Here is a 19,611-nt window from a genome sequence, read left to right as displayed (position 1 = left end):
GCATTGAACTTCTGCTTGCATTTTGTGAGATGACATTTTAACTGGCCTCTTCGTAGAACAGTGGCAGAACAGTAGCAGCAGTGAAAATGGGCATATTCTCTGCACTTTAAGTTACACTTGACAATAGCGAAATCTGAAAAAAGTAAATCAAGAGTGAATTAATATGCCTTGACAAAATAACATTTTAATGAATTTGGAAGCACTATACACACCATCCTGCTGGACAGCCAACTTCAGATGATTCTGGACGTGGTTAACAACGCTCCCTAACTCTCTTGGCGTGTAGACCCAGGTCTCACAAAATGGGCAGTGATACTTGTCACAACACTGAGTGCACTTAGAGATACAGGGGCTTTCTCCATTTTTAAGGACAGTAATATGCGTCTAAAAAGGATATTTACAATCAAACAATGATTAACATCTTTAACATCAACATTTTGAATATTAAAATTCGCTAACAATTTGTTATAATCAAGATTTCAGCTTATTTAATCAGAGAAAGATATTATAATATAATAAGAATTATATTTTTTCAGTATGAAGTTTGCCTTGACAACTTTTAAAATCTATTATAAATATTCTTACATTTGCAATATAGGGGTTATGAGGACCCAGCATGATGTTAGGAAAACAATAAGTCAATTCCAAAAGGGCTAATGTAAAATGCAAGTGTCATTAAAATACACGAACAATATAACAACAACACAAATTGTGCTCATTCACTTACTGTTTCACTTGTTGGTGTTGAGTCCATCCTTGTCATGGAGTATGATAACAAATAATCCTCATTATTATGCTCGTGCATTAAAGACATCCAGTGTGTCACCAAAATCTCCTATTATGCATTCGCATTAAAAACATCCCCTATGCCGGCTAAATTATTATGTAGTCTAGTGGATTAGATTAACTACGTCATCGTGCTACAGTCTGCAGCAAAACCCTCTTCTAACAGATAGGCAATGCAATAATGCTGACCATATTTAATTGAAACATGATTGAATTGTCCTTTTGCTTTTTTTTTTTTTTTTTTTTTTAATAATGTGAAGTTTATATAAATTTTTTGCGCACATAATGTATTTAATAACCTAAATTCATTCAATTAAATTTGCCTTTTTTATATTTTACACTTTTTGAAGGTTATGGAAAAGCATGTTTTTTTCAATATATACAGAACATTTTCTGTAATCTGTTCAATCCATTAAATCAAATGATCTGTTGATCATTTCTCTGATCATTTTCAAAATTGTTAATTGCAGTCTTATTCTAGTATTTACATTTTGCACTGTCAAACAAACAAGCATAAACATAAAGTTTTCCTTTCCTAAAGTAAGGAAACTTTGTTTCCTTTGCTCCTGCATTTTCCAGAGGCGCGCGCACGACGCATGCGTCCTACGTCATCTGCCTGAAAGTCTTCTTAACCCCATTGAAAGGCTTGGAGGGGCCAGGACAATTTTTAATATAACTCCGATTGGATTCGTCTGAAAGAAGAAAGTCACATACACCTAGGATGCTTTTAGGGTGAGTAAAACACAGGCTAATTTTCATTTTTGGGTGAACTAACCCTTTAAAGGGATAGTTCACCCAAAAATGAAATTGTGGATGAACTCTCACTCATGTCGTGTCAGTTGCGTTGCTGTCTATGCAGGGTCAGAAAGCTCTTGGATTTCATCAAAAAATCTTAATTTGTGTTCCGAGGATAAACGAAGGTCTTGTGGGTTTGGAACAACATGAGGGTGAGTAATTATCGACAGAATTTTGATTTTTGGGTGAACTATCCCTTTAAAACATTGTATGGGCAGACCATCCTATGCTAGTAGGACAGATTATATTATTCTAATTGTTAAGTTATACATATAATGTCAATTTGAAATGTTTCTTTTTAACATTTAGCTTTCTTCCATAACATCTAAGCAATATAAGCCCTAAGGAATTACCTTCATTCACACAATTGTGTCATAAATAAGAGGAATTCATATGCATGATTCATCATCATACAAGCAATTAAGAGATTAAATCTTTGAGCCTGTGAACTCTAACCTTTGCTCTCCTTCGAAGGTAATCCCTGCGGTTGTGTAGCATCTTAGTACATCGTACGATCACCTCTGCCTCCCGTCCATACAACTGCGGCAATGCAGAAATGATCTGTGTAAAAGTAAAGCACAAATACACTCTCTGAAAACATGACTTTATCTTTATTCATTTCAGATAATCAAAACAGATCATCTCATCAGACAGAACAAATAGAGAGGACTGAACCTTTGCTGTAATCGGACCCCACTCAATGTTCCTGCTATAGCAGGCCCTCTGCCACACCTGAAACTGAGTCAGGATCTCCCTGGCCACAACCTGGTGAAAACACAAGAAACAAGTAATACTGGTCACTTGATGATCGTTCAAAAGCCTATAAATGAAATTCACTTTGTATAACTGCTTACACTGAACGTCCTCTGCTTGTTTATGGGGTGTAAATGTCCTTGTTCCGTGGAAATGTGCTCTGCAAACCTTTGGCCGATCTACAACAAACACAACAACAAATGAGTAAACCACAATTTCCATTGTTAATTTCATATCAATTTGGATGCATTTAGAAACATTTCTATGCTTCTGTAATATTCTGCTCAAAAAACATGTTTTGTGGTTGAGAGACTGACCGCTTTGAATTAAAATACAGTTAATTCTCAGGTTATGTATTCTATCACGTGCATATAATGTGCTTGTTTATTATCATAACAGACAAAGATAAGTCTGCAAAAACAGACAATATTCATTTAATATTATATTTCATATGGAGTGCTGTTTGTCAGAAATATCTGCAGTCTTGCATTAGTCAGAAGGAATATTAAAAAGTATCAAATATCAAATTAAATATTCCTAATTTAATGTATTGCTAGCATTTACTGCTTTTGTTGGAAAAAAGTATACAAATCCATCAGATAATGACCTGTATGTGGGGGATAATAGTTGTCCGACTACAATCACTCCAGGAGAGGCAGGCATCAAGACACAATGCTGCAGGAGATCACAGAAATCTTGTGGAAATGGCTGAGCAGGAGGTCTTGTATTGTCCAACAAGAGTGTTCATCAATCCAAAAAAATAAATAAAAAGCCACTGAAAAGGAGACTTGAAGTCTGAATGGAAGACTGAAATGGATCTGGAGCATTTTGGACTAACTTTACTGACTTGATGAGGTGGGACTGTTTGTCAGGAACAAGAAAGAGAGGTGCTACCAGTTGCTACATCTGATGGTTCATTTACTTTTTCCAACAAAATGCCATGAAAGTTGAAGCTACACGGACACATCACAATTTAAGTGAAGGCCAGGGTACCTTTTTAGTCCAAATTTAAAGTGTAAAGTAATTCTAAAAAGACATTCTCAGGAAAGAGGATGTGCTACATACATACTCTGTCTTTACTGTAGTTGGAAGGAATATATAAAAACATTAAATACATAATATATACCAGCTACTACACATTGATCATTCAACAGCAAAATAATTACTGTTGATGAAAATCAGTCATTCCAATTTCTATATGCAGATGTATTAAACCTAAATAAGGAAACCTAAATAAGTTTCCTCATCTTTCCGTAATGCAAAGATTCCATGCATAACAATTTGTCCACATCTTGTTTAGTTGTCTCTAAGGTGGCAACCATGGGACAGTGGTATCTTCTTGAGTTTTAACAGTGCAGACCATTTATAACATGTAAACATGAATTGATCCAATTCGGAATCAGTTCAAACTGAATTTCCAAACATAAATTAGATATGTTTATTTCCCTCCTCTTCCATGGACTTTCAGTAAATGAGCCTTCATTTGCCTGGGATTCAGAAAGCTCTTTCCACAATGAGAGCAATTGTAAGTCTTCCCGGCGTGGCTGTGTCGTCTGAGATGAACTCGCAGGTTGGTGGCTCGATTGAATCGCATCCCGCATTGAGTGCAGCTGAAGAGTTTTTCCCGCGTGTGGATGTTCTGATGCTGCCTGAAGTTGCTCATTCGAGTGAAGGCCTTGCCGCAGTGCGGACAGACGTGAGGTCTCTCCCCTGAGTGGTTTCGCTGGTGAGCCTTGAGCTCGAAGTTGTACGTGAACGTCTGATCGCACTGCGAACAGCTCAGAGGCTTCTTGCCCTTGTGGATCAGCGAATGAGCCTTGAGGTCGCATGTTCTCGCAAACGTTTTCCCACATTGGGTGCAATGGTGGGATCTTTCTGCATGGATTTGTTCAGGTGTCCCATGTTTGTCCTGGGAGAAACACTTTGGGTATTGTGCATGGCTGATTGCTTTCTCGCCTGGACAAACATCAATGTGAGAATAGAGGACGGAACTCTTTGAACCAGGATAACTTTGTCCATTTTCTGGTTGGACAAATGAATGTGACCTCTCTTGTATGCTAGAGAGCATCAGCTCTGTTGTGCATAAATGACTATGTTGTGCCCTAATACCTTGATGTACCAGTGTGCTGACTGAATAAGGTGTGAAATATGAGGTGGCGTCTGGCATGTTGAGAGAGTTTAGACCTGGAAAGCTTTCTACCTGTATCTCCTCCTGATCACAAGGTCCTCTGAGCTCTCCCTGACTCGGATCAGCCATTTCTGCATGGCATCCGTCATCTCTGTTGACGCTGTCCCACACCGGAACCATCTCTTCCTCCTCCTTGACAGGTAGAAGATCCAGCTCCGTTTCTGTTTTTACTCTGCTGTTTGGCGAAGACGACGGCAAGTCCTCGTGCGCATCCTGAGCCGAAGGACTTTGTAACAGGCTTGAGTGGTTTGAGTCCATTTCCTTATCGAGAGCAAAGTTTTTGTCGGATTTGTCTAAATTGCTCACGCTGGGTTTGAAGTCACTAGTGGACTCACTGTGAATGACTGAATTGCCCAGAATCCTCTGCAGAAAATCCTGATGAATTTGTGCATTGGAGTTAGGTGTGACGATCTCTTTTGCATTCTGTCTGTGTACATCATTCTTCTCCTTAGAGTGTGTGTGTGCTGTCGTTCGTTTGTTAGACTCCAGGCGTTGTCTGGCACTCCACGCTTCTTCAGTCAGTGTAGGCTGATTGGTAGACTGATCTCTCAAGCTTAGGCCTAAACAAAGGCTGTCTGCTCCTGCACAAGAAGAAAGGAAACAAAATTAAGGAACAGCACAAAAAGTATTTGAACATATGAAGAACAGATATATGCCATGTGATGTTCTTAACAGTAAAATAACAGATGCACTGCAATCCATAAATGGAGGACTACAATAATTTAAAGAATACTGAACTGATTTGTAAGATGAAACTGTCATTCTGCAGGTCAATGATAAAAGTAAATTAAAAAAACACCTATAACCATTTGCTTGTGAGAATGGAGAAAGCACTGCACACTGTTGTAGCTTGTAAATATTTATTAAATTAATAATGAAAAATAATATTTTGAGGTTCTTCAGGCATTTTAAAGGACATGCTTTGGTGAACTTCCAAGGGCAGGAATATAATCATAATAATAAGATTAGTATTACAAAGACTAACAATAATAAATTATTTTAAAAGGTCATGAGATGGATGGATGGATAGAATATATTCATAATGTTGTAATAAATATTATTACTGTAACTGTGTATGAGTGTGGAATGGATTAGTAATAGTATAGATAAATATGGTTATTCTATATATAAATTATTAATAATAGGTCACATTTAAATGTAAAAATATGATGTTTAGTATTATATTTATTTAAATCTATGTATTTCAGATTTAGCCTATTTAATTCTAGTGCCTTGTTATTGTCCAGTTTTAGATATGTATGCTGTAACCAGTGTTATTTCAGTTTTATTTAAATACTAGCATTTTTTAAATACTTTTAATTAGCCTTGTCATTTTTATTGGGATTTGTTTTTTTAAATATTTACCTTCGCTTAAAACTATTTTTATTTCAGTTTGAGCAGTTTTAGCATTTCAACTGGCTTTATTTCAGCCATTTAGATTTTCAACGAAGTTACATGTTTACATTTAATACATTTATTTTATTTTATTTCAGTTAATGGTTTTTAAAGTAAAACGGTTTTTACTAGCCTGCATTTGGGTCTGACTCAGAGATGCTGGAATAGGCTTCAGCCCTCCCTACATAGGATAAGTTATAACAGGAAAGGATGGATGGATGGATTTTTAATAATAGTTTTAGCTTACCCCGGACTGTCTCTACAGGCTGGCTCTCATCTCTGCTGCTGGACTCTCCTGTTCGGCCACAGTCCAGGCACCGTGTCTTCCTCCCCCGTTCCCTCTCCCTTTCCCTCAGTTTAATCTCAGACAACTGCAACCTTCGTTTCAAGACCTCCACCTCCTGTTTACGATGCCCCACTTCCTCGAGGAAGCTGTCTTCCACCAGCCTGGTTATCTCAAACATGGCTGACTTGAGGACGGTCTCCATGACAACGGAGAGCTGAGACTGGAATGTGAGGAAAAAGGCTTCTGACATCGTCCTGTCTCCTCGAGGACACCTTGATGCAGTGAATGACTAAAAAGACACAAAGACAGAATCAGAAAACTGTGATATTACTGGCATCATGACGACCAACTAAAACCCGTGTCAACTTGTTCCAAATCTGGTATTTTCATCAAGACTCTCAGCAGGTGGGCGTTTTGTTATTTGTGCACCACGTGCAAGTTGCAACACACAATCTGATTATTACGGCAACGCTGCCAGTGCTATGTTATTCGAAATTTAATTTAATTTATGCATTTAGCAGACGCTTTTATCCAAAGCGACTTACAGTGCATTCAGGCTATACATTTTTTACCAGTATGTGTGTTCCCTGGGAATTAAACCCACGACCTTTTGCGCTGCTAACGCAATGCTCTACCACTGAGCCACAGGAACATTAGAAATACGTCTATATATGCATATGAATGTTTTCACTTGGTTTTCTATGGTAAATAAGCTCGGTAGTGACCCTCTCTTCAGGCCTTTTATGTAAAAAGTAAATTAAATGTACAGGACAGTGACAAATAACAAAAGCCACATTATTCAGACGGTGAGTACCTTATGAAAACGATTCTCGCACAGCGAATTCCTCAGCAAAAACCCGCGGAATAATGTGAAAAAAGACGGTATTATTGTTGTAATATGATCGTTGAGGCTGACAGTGTCATCTTGAGCGGATGCAGAAAATGTTGATGTTTCCTTTGTTACTGCCCTCCAGTGGACTGGAAGATGCCACAAATAGTGTGTGCTAAATGTACATGTAGTGAGCTGAAGGAGCGACGTTAAGTTGTTCTGATCTGTGCTGTATAAAAATGGCAATTACTTGACTGTAATGGACGTAAATGAATCTTCATTAGAAATTAACATGTTAATTTGTAACATTGGCGTGTTCTAATCGATTTAAATGTTACGTGTCACAGCGGGTTCCTATGTAGTCTACATGTAGTGGCTTTAGTATATGACTCGCAAAAATTATTTTTATGAGCAGAATTGAAAAGACTCACGAACTGAGGAACTACCTGTTTGATTCAGTCTGACGAATCCATCAGCGCGGATACTGACAGATTCACTTACAGTTTACTAGTTTACAAAGCACATTAACCACTGAAAACATAGCTATATTGTCTTGATGTGAACACTTCGGTGGTTGCACATCACGCAAAGCACATCATACTTACTGAAGCTTTTTCAAAGTGTGTTTGAAGATTAAAGTCATACACAAAACAATGAAAGGCATAAATGTTCAAACGTATGCCATAATATTACAATACAGTTTACTGGTTTACTACAAGGCACATTAATGACGTAATAAACGCACAGAACCGAAACGTTATGATCCTTGTGTTATTATCTTGATTTAACCCTAGGGGTCACACTTGTGATCCTCGGCAATGCGCGTAACATTTTTAATGAAATGAACCGTTTTTGTTTTAATAATATTTATTCTTTAATATTTTCTTTTGCGAAGGGATTGCATGATGGTACTAGACAATACTGACCTCTAAGATATGCACCATGTAGGCCTATTTATATAAAATAATACGAATATTAGGAAATAAATATATTTTATAAATAGTTAATACTTTAACAGTGTTAAAATCCATGCATTGATGCCACCTGGTGGGAGAAATAAAGAAAAACACATGTAATACGAACTGTGCAGCCACGAGATGCTGTAGCCCTATAAATTGTGTATTCCTAGTTGCTAATAAGAGTATTTTAAGACCTGTTTTATTAGACCTATTTTATCATTTGAATATGTATTTATTTAGAGATTACCAAGGACTACTTAGATGCTGATTTGCAGATTTTAAAACGAAAAACCTGCTCTGTATTAATTCCCATTAATTTCCTGTCATTTTTGACTGTGCAGATCACGTGTGTGATTTTTTTAAGACCATTTAGCCTTTTCTAATCATTTATAATTGTGTGTGTATTCATACAGCAAGTGTCACAAAAACTGCACAACACAGTAAAAAGTGCCACATCTTGCTCTACACAGGCCGAAAGTTTGTGTTTCATCATGTGCTGTTACCACAGAGTATTACTGTGGTATTAGTGTATCAGTATTATATGTGACCTGGACCACAAAACCAGTCATAAGGGTCCATTTTTCGAAATTGAGATTTAATAAATAAGCTTTCCATCGATGTGTGGTTTGTTAGGATAGGACAATATTTGGCCGAGATACAACTATTTGAAAATCTGGAATCTGAGGGTGCAAAAAAAAATGTGAGAAAATCGCCTTTAAAGCTGTCCAAATGAAGTTGCATATTACTAATCAAAAATTACGTTTTGATATATTTATGGTGGGAAATTTACAAAAAATCTTCATGGAACATGATCTTTACTTAATATCCTAATGATTTTTGGCATAAAAGAAAAATAATATATAATTAAATAATTATAATTTTGACCCATAAAATGTATTGTTGGCTATTGCTACAAATATACCCCAGCGACTTAAGACACGTATCAGTATTAGTATCAGTGTTAGTGCAATAGGAAAGGAGAAACTGTCAGTTATCAAAAAGACCACAAGAGAATATCACATGACCATGACATGTATATACCAAACAGATGGAGAAGTATTTAATTTTGCTGACATGAACTTTACTAAACAACATATATATGACAAAAATGGAGACATTAACTTCTTGCCATTTTGTCCATTTTCAATGCAATTTCATCATTTATATTTTTCATTTTCACAGAAAAAGAAGAAAATAATTTTAATTACAGTCATAGAGCCTGTAATGTACATGGCTTACTGTGGTGTACCTGATTCACCAATAATCTGTTTGCATGCATTACTGGAAGAGTTTGCTCAGTGTGTAATAAAACACAGTGTGTGGAATTTAATCAACAAAAGACATTCAACTAAAAACAGAAGAGAAAGTAGCTTGAATGTACCAGCTGTACTGTTACTCATTCTTTACGCTCTAAAAAAAAACACTGGAACCATGTCATTTAATGTCATTACATTTTAAAATAGTAATTTGAAGTTTAGCAGGTGCTTTCATTGGCCCTCCTGCATAGGTTTGAACCTTTAACCACTGACATCTAAATATGAACATGTAACTATTTTAGCCCACAGCAGCATATGCACATAAATTAGTTTTTCAAACAGTTTACTGCATATCTTAAAGGAAAAGGAAAAAAACAGTAATGCACCGTTATATATGCACCATTTCAAAGAGCTAATGCTATGTATCTGAACATACAAACAAATAAAAAGGGATCCAATTTAACAGTTTATACTTGAGTAATTGTGTTGTATTCATCAAGGCTTGTAAAACTCAATTTGATAACCAGAGGAACCACCAAACCCAATAACAAATAAAGAAAATTTCCAAAGCATGGGTGAAACTGTCCAGGTCATATTTCACCCCAAAATCAAAAGGATGGAAAATTATATTTTGCACAGAGAAAGTCTACTTTTAGGCCCATTATAATTTATCATTATTATTATTGTTGTTGTTTTGCATTTACATAACTGTAATGCATACATAGTGTGTGTATTGCATTGCATTATATATATATATACACATATATACATATACATATATTCATATATATTCTCTTCTATTTTTCTCTTCTTTTGATTTTAGGGTAAAATGTGGACATTTATTTGTGAGAAATAGCCTGTTATATCCACAGAGAATGGAAAAGTGCTCGGTTTTAACATTTTTCTATTTATCGTGATAAAATTGCTATTTCCCCTGAGTGATCCAGTCACATCACTACAGAAGAAAATTTTCTGAGCATAAGGTTCGAAAAAATGAGGTTTAGTACTTTTAATACAATGCATGATATTAAAAATAAATTAACCAGTCAACAAAACATCAATATGTTAATGTGTAAAGTACCAGATTCTACCACTATCACCCGTCATACATTAGAGTGAGTGAACTCGGAGTGAATTCTCTGATGTCTCTTCAAGTTGCATTTCTGGGTAAACCTTTTCCCGCAGTCTGTGCAGATGTAAGGTCTCTCGCCAGTGTGAACCCTGCGGTGTGCTTTCAGGTTACTCAGTTTGGTGAAACTCCGTCCACAGATGGTACAGCAGAACTGCCTCTCACCTGTGTGAATCTGCTGGTGAGCTCGGAGGTGGCACAGATGAGAGAAGCCTTTTCCACACTGGCTGCAATTGTGCATTGTCTTTACCGAATGGTGCCGTGTGTCCCCTTGAACCCTCATACTGACCATCTGCGGCAGACTTCTTCCTGGGTGTATGGTACTGAAACTTCTTTCACCTGTAGTGGCTCCTTCAGGATACTGACGGACATGAGAGGGTTTTGGAGCAGGAAGGGCTTTACAGATGGACTGTACTCGGTCTACTTCAACAGCGCCGTGATCCGTCACAACCGAATTGGGATGTAGACCGATTTTTGTGTTTTTCCTAACGGGTGATCTGAGATGCTGCATGGATTGTGGTGCAAGGTTCTGAACCTTGACGGGAGGCGCAGGATAGGAAACTCGCTCCTGTATTTGAGGCCTAGTGGTGAGAGGATCTCCAGGCTGAAGATCTAACTGTGTTTTCTTAGCACTGGTTTGAGCAGAAACCACCTGAGGCCTGATCCTTTCCATATCTTCCCAGTCTGGTGGAAGCATCACTACAACTTCCTGTTTAACAGGCCCCGAGTCTATGCTGCCCACTTGCGGTCTCAAACCCGGAGACTCTGAAGATACTGAGGTCCTGGCTGGTTCTGGCTGTGAAACAGGTGACCACGCTAAAGGGTCTGTTTTAGGGTCAAACCATTTTGGGAGGTTTCTGTGTCTGACCTCATCCACAGGTCTTTCAGTGCAAGATCTGCCACCTGGTTTGTGGTCAGAATCTGTATTGCGGAGTCCATTGGTCTCTTCAACACTGCCCGGAGGATCTTTTTGTTTGTGTATTTGAGGATGTATCACTAGACGAGCTTGCGGGTCTCTAGCCTCTGTTGCTTCCTCTTTCACTTCTCCTCCAGGTTTAGGTTCACACACTTGATCAACCTGTCATGCACAAAACACGTGTGCATTAGAAACTTCCTACGTACTAAAGCTAAAATTATACTAACATATTTATAACATAACATCTCAGCAAACTACAATGGCCCAGTATATGGCTTAAGTATTTGGACATCTAAGCTAAGTTTAAAATGTCTGAATTTTATTGCATAAATGATCAAAATTAACTGTAATTTTGTATGATATCAGTTCCCCTCAAGTTCACTAATGCCTTTGGCACCCAAAAAATATCCAAATGCTTATTGTCTTCTGGGTCACTGGATATTACCAGTAAAACAATACCATACACACATTTTGTTTAGTTTCTGGAGCTGCTGAAGGCTTTTCATGATTTGCGCTTCCCTTGGGACTGCACCTCCAGCTATTGTCAGAGGCATTTTCCTGCTTTACAACAAGTGGGTGGTCCAAACCTTTGAAGAAGAAGAAGAATAGCATTCAGTGCCCAATAAATTGTTGGACTTAACCAATGTTACTTATTTTACTGAATATAATAATTTCATGATGATGTAATGTGAAACATGAGTCAATGATGTTGTTGACACTCAAATTGAGATCTGAATATATTAAATTATTCAAATATATATACAAAATACAATTAACACAAAAACGTGGCTAGAATGCACCTGTTCTATGATTTCGTTTCAGTATTTTTCCTCATAAATATAGGAAATAGGCCTATAATACCTTGAAAAAATTCTAGAAAATTATGAGAAGGAAATAAATGTATTTATTTTTAATTGCCATTTGTAGGTTTGTTAAAACCCTGCTTTAGATCAGGCTCAGCAAACTTCCGAGGGGGCCGCAAGATTACTTAAAAGTATTTGCATTAATAAATTATTAATATATTGAAATAATATATAGCTCTATAAAATCATTATGTAAACTGAAATCATATTTTCCCCTTAATTACTGTAATGGGGGCCTTAATGTTAAAAACGTTGAGAACCACTACTTTAGATCCTCGTGAAGTTCATTAAGTTCTTATAAAATATGACAAATATAATACACTGAATGTTCAGAAACTTTTGCTGAAAATGATGACAGGGAAATTACTTCTGTACTTTTTAAACCATTTGACATTTGTTGGTTCATTAAATTATAATTGAAAATGGCATAACCGTTTTGTATAAATGTACGAAACTATAGCCAACATACTGCACGCTGTTATTTGTCACTGACTGGCAGCGACGGTCCTCTTGGAAAGTCTTGTTTCTACTCACTGCTCTGTGCTTCGGGGCCTCGGTGTAGTATCCTCCTCCTGGACACCGCTGTCCGACCACAGTCCACACACCTCACCCTCTTAAACCTCTCCCGTTCTCTCAGTTTGGCCTCCGACACTATCAGCCTCCGTTTTAACACCTCCGCCTCTCGCTTGCCTCGATCCATCTGCTCCAGGAAGCTCTCCTCCACTAGCCGGGTGATCTCGTACATGGTGGTCTTGAGGACAGTTTCCATGACCGCAGACAGCCGAGTCTGGAAGGAGAGGACCAGCGTGTCCGTCATCCTGTGTCCGATCTACTCGAGCTCGCTCTTATCGAGATAAACGGATTGCTGAATGATCATGACATTTAATGACCGCCCATGTTGATTTATACCTCAAATATTTTATTTTCTATTGAGTACTCATTTCACGAGCGATTATTTTGGAAACTTAATTTCACGGTAAATGTTGCACTTCACACTTTCACGGCAAGTCAATCAAACCCCGATGATAAAATCCTCAGTGTTAGTTAGCATCGAGCTCATTACATCTGCCTGACAGTATGAAGCGCGAGCAGAAATAGATGTCCTTTAGGCGCGAGCAGCTGTCGCATAATGTCCAAAAGACTGTAGTACATGCTACCTAGTGTATTTTGTGAATGTGTGAATTTGACTAATGCATGAACGAAGAGCTCAGCAGACGGACAATGATGTTGTTGTGGTTGACGTCACGGGTTGTACGGCGGCCTTGTTGGACAGAACGGTTTTTACCAATAGAGATATATAGTCATATATAGATCAGTGGTTTTTACCCGCTTTGTTATAGAATAAACTGTATAGAAATAATTTTCTAAACAAAAACCACATTACTTTCACACTTAAATTACTATTTTGCAGAATTTAGAAGACAGCAACACAGCAAATGAAAAAAGTGCTAAACTAAAATTATAAAAATCATTGCGTTACTTAAACGTTAACTGAAAAATATTAACTATTAAAAAATTCAACGTAGGCCTATATTATTGTTTAACTTTATATACTAAAATAACTAAAACTGAAATAAATATTGTTAAAAACTAGACATTAAAAATAGCCTAAAAACTGACAAAAACAACAAACTGACTAAAACCTCAAATTAAAACGAAAAATATAAAAACTAATTCAATAATATGATTAAAAACTATAATAGAAGCTCTTTGATATTAAAATTGACACTGTTATAATCACAGTCAGTGGTGATGTATTTGTGAAAGGTACTAAAATTGTACAGTAGTATTAAAAGGTTAGTTCACCCAAAAACGAAAATTAGCCCATGCTTTACTCACCCTCAAGGCATCTTGGTGTACATATGACTTTCTTCTTTCAGACGAATCCAATCGGAGTTATATAAAAAATTGTCCTGGCTCTTCCAAGCTTTATAATGGCAGTGGGTGGGTGTTTTTTTTTTCAACAGCCCAAAAGAAGCCCAATAAAGCGCATCCATCCATAATAAAACGTGCCTCACACGGATCCAGGGGGTGAATACAGGCCTCCTATAGCGAATCGATGCGTTTTTGTACGAAAAATATCCATATTTAAAATGTTATAAACACTTTTTTCTAACTTCCGTAAACTGCCTTTTTTTTAGTAAACTGTCTTGCATGCAAGCCATTCAGGTGGATGACGTAGGAGTCTTACGGTAGGACATAGGCGCAGCGCACGCGCCGGTGATTAGTGACAAACACGGAAGCGTGACGGAGAGAGAACAAAACAAATCCCCAGTCACGAATTAGAAGCACAAAACGAGGATTTGTAAAGAAAAATGTTAGAGGATTTCGATATATGCCAAGAGGAGACTGGTTTTCCTTTGGTAAAGTAAGGAAACTTTGCTTCCTTTGCTCCAGTAAACAAACTCGAAAGACTAGCATATTCTCACAAGCGCAAGGTCTAGGCAAACGTCCTACGTCATCCTCCCGGAACGGCTTGCACGTATGACAGTTAGCTGAAGTTAGAGAAAAGTGTTTATAATACGTTTTAAAGGATACCCTTATTCATTAATTTAGCATTACTCAAGTATTTTATAGGTTTTATAACACAGGACTGTTAAATGCTTGATTCTGATTGGCTGACAGACATTCTAAGGGGTGTAATTATTTTCAGTAAACACACAGCTATGAAGTTGCTAGTTCCAAGTCTGTCAACTGCGTTATAATTTCTCTACACATCGTGACCACATTAGCACCTTGTATGTGCATTACTTTTTTTATCATTTTTCTATAATTCAGTTGCCAGTTGTGAGTTATTCCTTATATGAGTTCTGATAATCCAATAATGAAAATAAACAATAAGCAGGAGGATTTAATCAACCAACAACCAGATGAATTTTTAAAATGACATTTGACTATGTATCGCTGGAGAACTGAAAATAGACTGATATTGCATGATGTGACACACATTGCATATTTGAGCAAATATATTTGGTAGGTTTATTAAAATAAACCGAAATAAATAATTTTTTTTCAAAATGAGTGTGATAGACAATAAGGCTCTAAAGGGCATAAAAGTGACCATCTCTGACCACTCTACATCACAAGTAAACAATATTCAAACTTTTAAGTGATGCAAAGTTGGCCACATTATCCATAGCATAATTTATAGGAATAGTTCACCCAAAAATTAATATTCTGTCATCATTTACTCTTGAACCTGTTTTACTTAATTTCTTCTGCTAAACACAAAAGACATTCTGAAGAATGCTGGAAACCAAACAGATTATATAGACACAAAAAAAAAAAAACAGACACATTTCTGAAAAAAAACAAAAATCTTTCTTTATGTTCCACAGAAGAATGACATACAGGACTTAAACTACCTAAGGGAAAGTAAATAATGAATATTCATTTTTGATGAACTATCCCTTTCAGAAAAACTAAATTTAAATTATACAGAAGACATAACAACTATAATGGGAGCTTCTACAGCAACAATGTTATGATTTATTATGGAAAACACCTGGATTTATGGCCCTCCAACAATTTGTGATTTATGACCTTCAAGCAGTTTAAGTCAAAACAACTCTGAAAGGTTGTTTGGTGATTATTTTTTCTTATGGATTGTCCTGGTCAGCACTATGTTTGCGCTGATGTGACCTGAGATGATCCAGTCGTTTGAAGCTCAGTCCACAGATACCGCAGCAGTACGGTCTTTCTCCTGTATGGGTACGTTGATGGACTTTCAAGATGTCGGCCCGGGTAAAGCTCTTACTGCACATAGTGCACTTGTGTGGTTTCTCCTGTGTGTGAATACGCTGATGCAGCTTGAGATTCCACAGTCGGCAGAATTTGTTCCCACACAGCGTACAGGTATAGGGCTTGTCTACAGTCTGACTGCATCGGTGCCTTCGCAGGTCACTGAAGGACGAGTATCCTTTCCCACAGTGGCTGCACAAGTGGAGACCATCCCGCTGGTGGACACGCTGGTGCACTTTAAGGTTGCAGGCCTGAGTGAACTTCTTACCGCACTGGTTACATGTGAAAGCAGCACTTGACCCGACTCGGTGGGGAACTGGGAAGGCTTTTGCAGAAGCCCTGCTGTCTCCTAATGCTTGTCCAACATTAGGTTTCAGAGAGTGATTCAATGCATGTCCCTTATAAACTGCACCACTAGCTGTGTCTCCAACATACAGTGAGCGTCCTCTATGTCCAGTACCGCCTGCAACCCCACTTCGAATTTCTGTGAAGGAATTTATGTTTTGCAAGTGGCCATCTGCATTAATAAGTAAACAGTGCATGTCTCTATCCACATCTTCTGTCTCTGGGCTGACGTGCACAGGTAAAGATTCTCCATTTCCTCTCTTACTCTTAATGGAAGAGCTGTGACGTCTCCCACCTTCTTGGTCCAGCTCGTTTTGATCAAGCCCAACTGCAACCGATACTGAATTACCCAACATGTCTTCAGTTCTTTCTCCGAGACCGTCCAGGTCTCCCATGTCCAGTTCATGCTGCACACTGTAGCTTGCTAGCTCTTCTGCGTCATAAAGTGTTCGGTACGTCAGGCCCTGGACGTCTGCAATATCTGCATAAGCTTCATTGTCAGCGGTCTGATCAAGCCCAGAGCTCCACTCTTCCTGAATCTGCTGCAGCTCCTGCTCACTGTAACTGTGAGCTGAGAAATCTGACGTCTCAGCTCCTGGAAAACCAAACATGGAGAGAAATCTTCAAACACAGTCTAATGTGAGAGGGTTAAAGCAGTAATCAGATGTTTAAAAAAAAAAAATCAAACCTTCAGTATCCAACGTCCACCCATCCTGAAGCTCTTTATTGACATAAAGGGTCTCCTCTTTTAATACACAGTTCAGTTTCCTGACCTCTGTGCTTGCAGACTACAGAGAGCACAATGTGACAGAATGCGCACAGAATGTTAAAATATTCTGTATTGTGATGAAACAGATTATCAAAAAAGGAAAAATGTAGGACGGGGACTTGGTTCTATATCGGTTGTTCATTGGATGTAGCGTCCAGTTGATTTTAAGAAAGGGGCAGAGTTTAAGCAGGTTAAATGATTAGAGAAGTCATGCATACATCATCAGAAAGAAGACCGAGTTTAAGAAAATGAAACATACTGCACGCACAAATGAACTGTTCACATTAAGATCAATAACAAGCATTTAGAAAATAATGCCTTATCTTAACAGCATTATTTTTCAGGTTTCAGACACAGCTTTTGAGAAATGCTGCAGTACGAACAAGGTTTGAAGTGATGGAAAAGGTGGTTTATTCAGTAGGCTACTCACCTCTGCTGTATTACTGGTGCTGGTTTGGTCTTCTAATCTCTCTTTTCCCAAAAGTGTGTCAGACTCCAACTCACAGCTTCCCCAGTTCCCATCCGGAACTTTCTCCTGTTTGAGGCTGCGTTCCTTTTCTACATGTGGTCAAGGGTGAATGCAACTGTGAGGGCATTGATTACACAGTCCTTTAATGGTCTTTAAAGGGATGGAAGGAAAAAGCCATATATCTGGAATGACATGGGGGTCTTTATTCCTTGTTTATGTTATGTTGTATTGTCAGAAATATTGGTTAACCTATGATTTATTTTTTTTTTATTTTTTTTTTACATTTTGTGACTTTTCCTCATTTAGGGTCACGAACATGCCTGCTTTGAAAGTGTTGATGTGTTGTGGAATGTGCTTGCAAAATGCTACTACAATTATGATGTTTGTGGGTCAATTAAAAGCAGCTGCACAGACCTGAAATGACAAATGTTTTTATGTATTTTGTTATGGCAGTTTCTCAGCCAGCCTCAGAGTATTTACATGAATATTTATGCATTGTCATTACGCATTTATCTGACATTTTTATCATTTTTTATCATTTTATTCATTTTTATCATGTTTGTTCAGTTCACTGGGAATCTCATGATTGTTACTAGCACCATGCTGAACATGCTCTACTTGTTTAAAAAGTTAAAATGTAAAAAATAAAAAATAAAAAAAAATAATTTAGAGTACCGTTTATAATACCGTTTATAAATTTGAACAATGCCTAAAACTTGGTATTTCAAGCACTTCCTGTGTCTGTTTGCCTCTTTAAGAAGAATCGCTATATGTATTCCCCAATTGTACGTCGCTTTGGATAAAAGCGTCTGCAAAATGACTAAATGTAAATGTAATATTCATAATTTGTGAACAAATGTATAATGTTGTTAAATACAGATTTAAAACAACATATTTTCTAGTTTTATTTAATTTTGTATTGTGTATGTTAAAGGTTTGCTATTTTTACCAGATTTTTTTTCATAGAGTGATTTTTGTTGAATTGTTCTGAATCCTGACCTACCAAAAACCCATTTTTATTTTTAACCTAATACAATGATTAAGTATGCATGATGTCAGTTTGCATGGTTCACAATAAATTCCTGTTCTGATCTACAATAATTACTAGCAAAGAAATCACTACGTTTACCAATATCAAATATGGTGTTCCTTTAGATTATAAAATCATTACATTTTATTTTTGTAGAACATTACAAATAGTGACAATCAAGACATTGAGCATCAGTTGAATTGCGATTGTGTACAAACCTGATTGTGGTGGCATTTCTTTGTCCTCGTTACACACACGGGCTTTGTCACACTCTGCACACCTCAGACTCCTCACACTCGTCTCTTGATTTTTCCGTCTGATCTCGCTCCACTGGAGCCTCTTCTTCAGAGTCTCTACCTGCTCTCGACTGCGGGACACTTCCTTCACGAAACTGTCCTCCACGAGACGGGTGATCTCAAATATGGCAGCTTTAAAAACGGTCTCCATGACCCCAGACAGCTGTGACTGAAATGAGTGTATGACTTCGGACATAATGACGAGTAAACAGATAAATAAAAAAAAAGCCTTAAACCAACCGAGAATAGTTTAGCTACTTTCTTTGTTATATAAACAAGCTACAAAGGCCTCCTGCTTGTTAGACGTTTCAAACCAGATTGTCACATATTGTGTGTTTTCGAACCATCTTTAAATGTCACATCTGCACTACTCCATACACTTGCTAGCAAAAGCTAGCGAGGACTGTTATTGTGTTACTGTTAGTTGACGCTAACTACCGGTTATTGTTCTCTTATTAGTGTCACATTTAAACAATGTAACATAAACGATACGCGGACAATCAGCGCTGATCCAAAAACATGCTCTCGTCCTACAGCAGGACTGACTGGAAGCACTCCCTGAAGCAAACATACGGATGGAAGTTAGGGACGAATTTAAAGGGACAGTTCACCCAAAAATAAAAATAGCGTTTGCGCATTTACAGCAGTTTACTTTTACTCAAAATCATTTATTTACATATATATTTCCCCAATTAAAAAAAAAAAAAATTATTTACCTTTATGTTCTGTGTGATTATTTTTTTCTATGGGACAGAAAAGTAGACTGGGCAGAATGACAGCCCCAGTCACTATCCATACAATAGACC

At 37.4% G+C, this 19,611-nt stretch overlaps 3 protein-coding genes across 3 annotated transcripts in view; all 3 read right to left on the bottom strand.

Moving 5' to 3' along the window:
* The window catches only part of LOC107730521 (uncharacterized), a 12,130-nt gene extending 4,969 nt beyond the window's left edge, over positions 1 to 7,161 (bottom strand). The window contains exons 1-6 of the mRNA XM_016541370.1: positions 7,007 to 7,161; positions 6,165 to 6,494; positions 4,535 to 5,103; positions 2,436 to 2,513; positions 2,257 to 2,346; positions 2,038 to 2,142 (exon numbers count right to left, since the gene is read on the bottom strand). Of these exons, the coding sequence (XP_016396856.1) occupies positions 2,038 to 2,142; positions 2,257 to 2,346; positions 2,436 to 2,513; positions 4,535 to 5,103; positions 6,165 to 6,453 (1,131 nt within the window). The 5' untranslated portion in view covers positions 6,454 to 6,494; positions 7,007 to 7,161. The remainder of the gene's footprint in view (positions 1 to 2,037; positions 2,143 to 2,256; positions 2,347 to 2,435; positions 2,514 to 4,534; positions 5,104 to 6,164; positions 6,495 to 7,006) is intronic.
* Positions 7,162 to 10,058: 2,897 nt separating this feature from the next.
* Positions 10,059 to 13,409, bottom strand: LOC107730528 (zinc finger protein 500-like). The gene is made up of 3 exons (XM_016541380.1): positions 12,690 to 13,409; positions 11,761 to 11,879; positions 10,059 to 11,454 (listed from the first exon to the last, which is right to left on the bottom strand). Exons 1-3 carry the CDS (start codon positions 12,970 to 12,972, stop codon positions 10,351 to 10,353), a joined length of 1,506 nt encoding a protein of 501 aa, XP_016396866.1. The 5' UTR covers positions 12,973 to 13,409; the 3' UTR covers positions 10,059 to 10,350.
* Positions 13,410 to 15,475: 2,066 nt separating this feature from the next.
* LOC107730527 (zinc finger protein 233-like) lies at positions 15,476 to 19,375 on the bottom strand. Its single transcript, XM_016541379.1, has 4 exons — positions 18,728 to 19,375; positions 17,441 to 17,568; positions 16,930 to 17,029; positions 15,476 to 16,836 (listed from the first exon to the last, which is right to left on the bottom strand). Exons 1-4 carry the CDS (start codon positions 18,999 to 19,001, stop codon positions 15,755 to 15,757), a joined length of 1,584 nt encoding a protein of 527 aa, XP_016396865.1. The 5' UTR covers positions 19,002 to 19,375; the 3' UTR covers positions 15,476 to 15,754.
* Positions 19,376 to 19,611: the final 236 nt, after the last annotated feature.

Source organism: Sinocyclocheilus rhinocerous, unplaced genomic scaffold (assembly GCF_001515625.1).
Source record: "Sinocyclocheilus rhinocerous isolate Xijiao unplaced genomic scaffold, SAMN03320098_v1.1 scaffold1570, whole genome shotgun sequence".
Classification (NCBI taxonomy): Eukaryota; Metazoa; Chordata; class Actinopteri; order Cypriniformes; family Cyprinidae; genus Sinocyclocheilus; species Sinocyclocheilus rhinocerous.
This window is presented reverse-complemented; position numbering and strand designations above follow the sequence as displayed.

Coding starts and splice junctions, on each gene's coding strand:
- LOC107730528 (XM_016541380.1), bottom strand. CDS start 12,972: ATGACGGACACGCTGGTCCTCTCCTTCCAGACTCGGCTGTCTGCGGTC. Junction 11,880..12,689: donor AGGCCCCGAAGCACAGAGCA/GTGAGTAGAAAC, acceptor TCTTCTTCAAAG/GTTTGGACCACCCACTTGTT. Junction 11,455..11,760: donor CTCCAGAAACTAAACAAAAT/GTGTGTATGGTA, acceptor TGTGCATGACAG/GTTGATCAAGTGTGTGAACC.
- LOC107730527 (XM_016541379.1), bottom strand. CDS start 19,001: ATGTCCGAAGTCATACACTCATTTCAGTCACAGCTGTCTGGGGTCATG. Junction 17,569..18,727: donor AGAAATGCCACCACAATCAG/GTTTGTACACAA, acceptor GACCACATGTAG/AAAAGGAACGCAGCCTCAAA. Junction 17,030..17,440: donor GCACCAGTAATACAGCAGAG/GTGAGTAGCCTA, acceptor TGCTCTCTGTAG/TCTGCAAGCACAGAGGTCAG.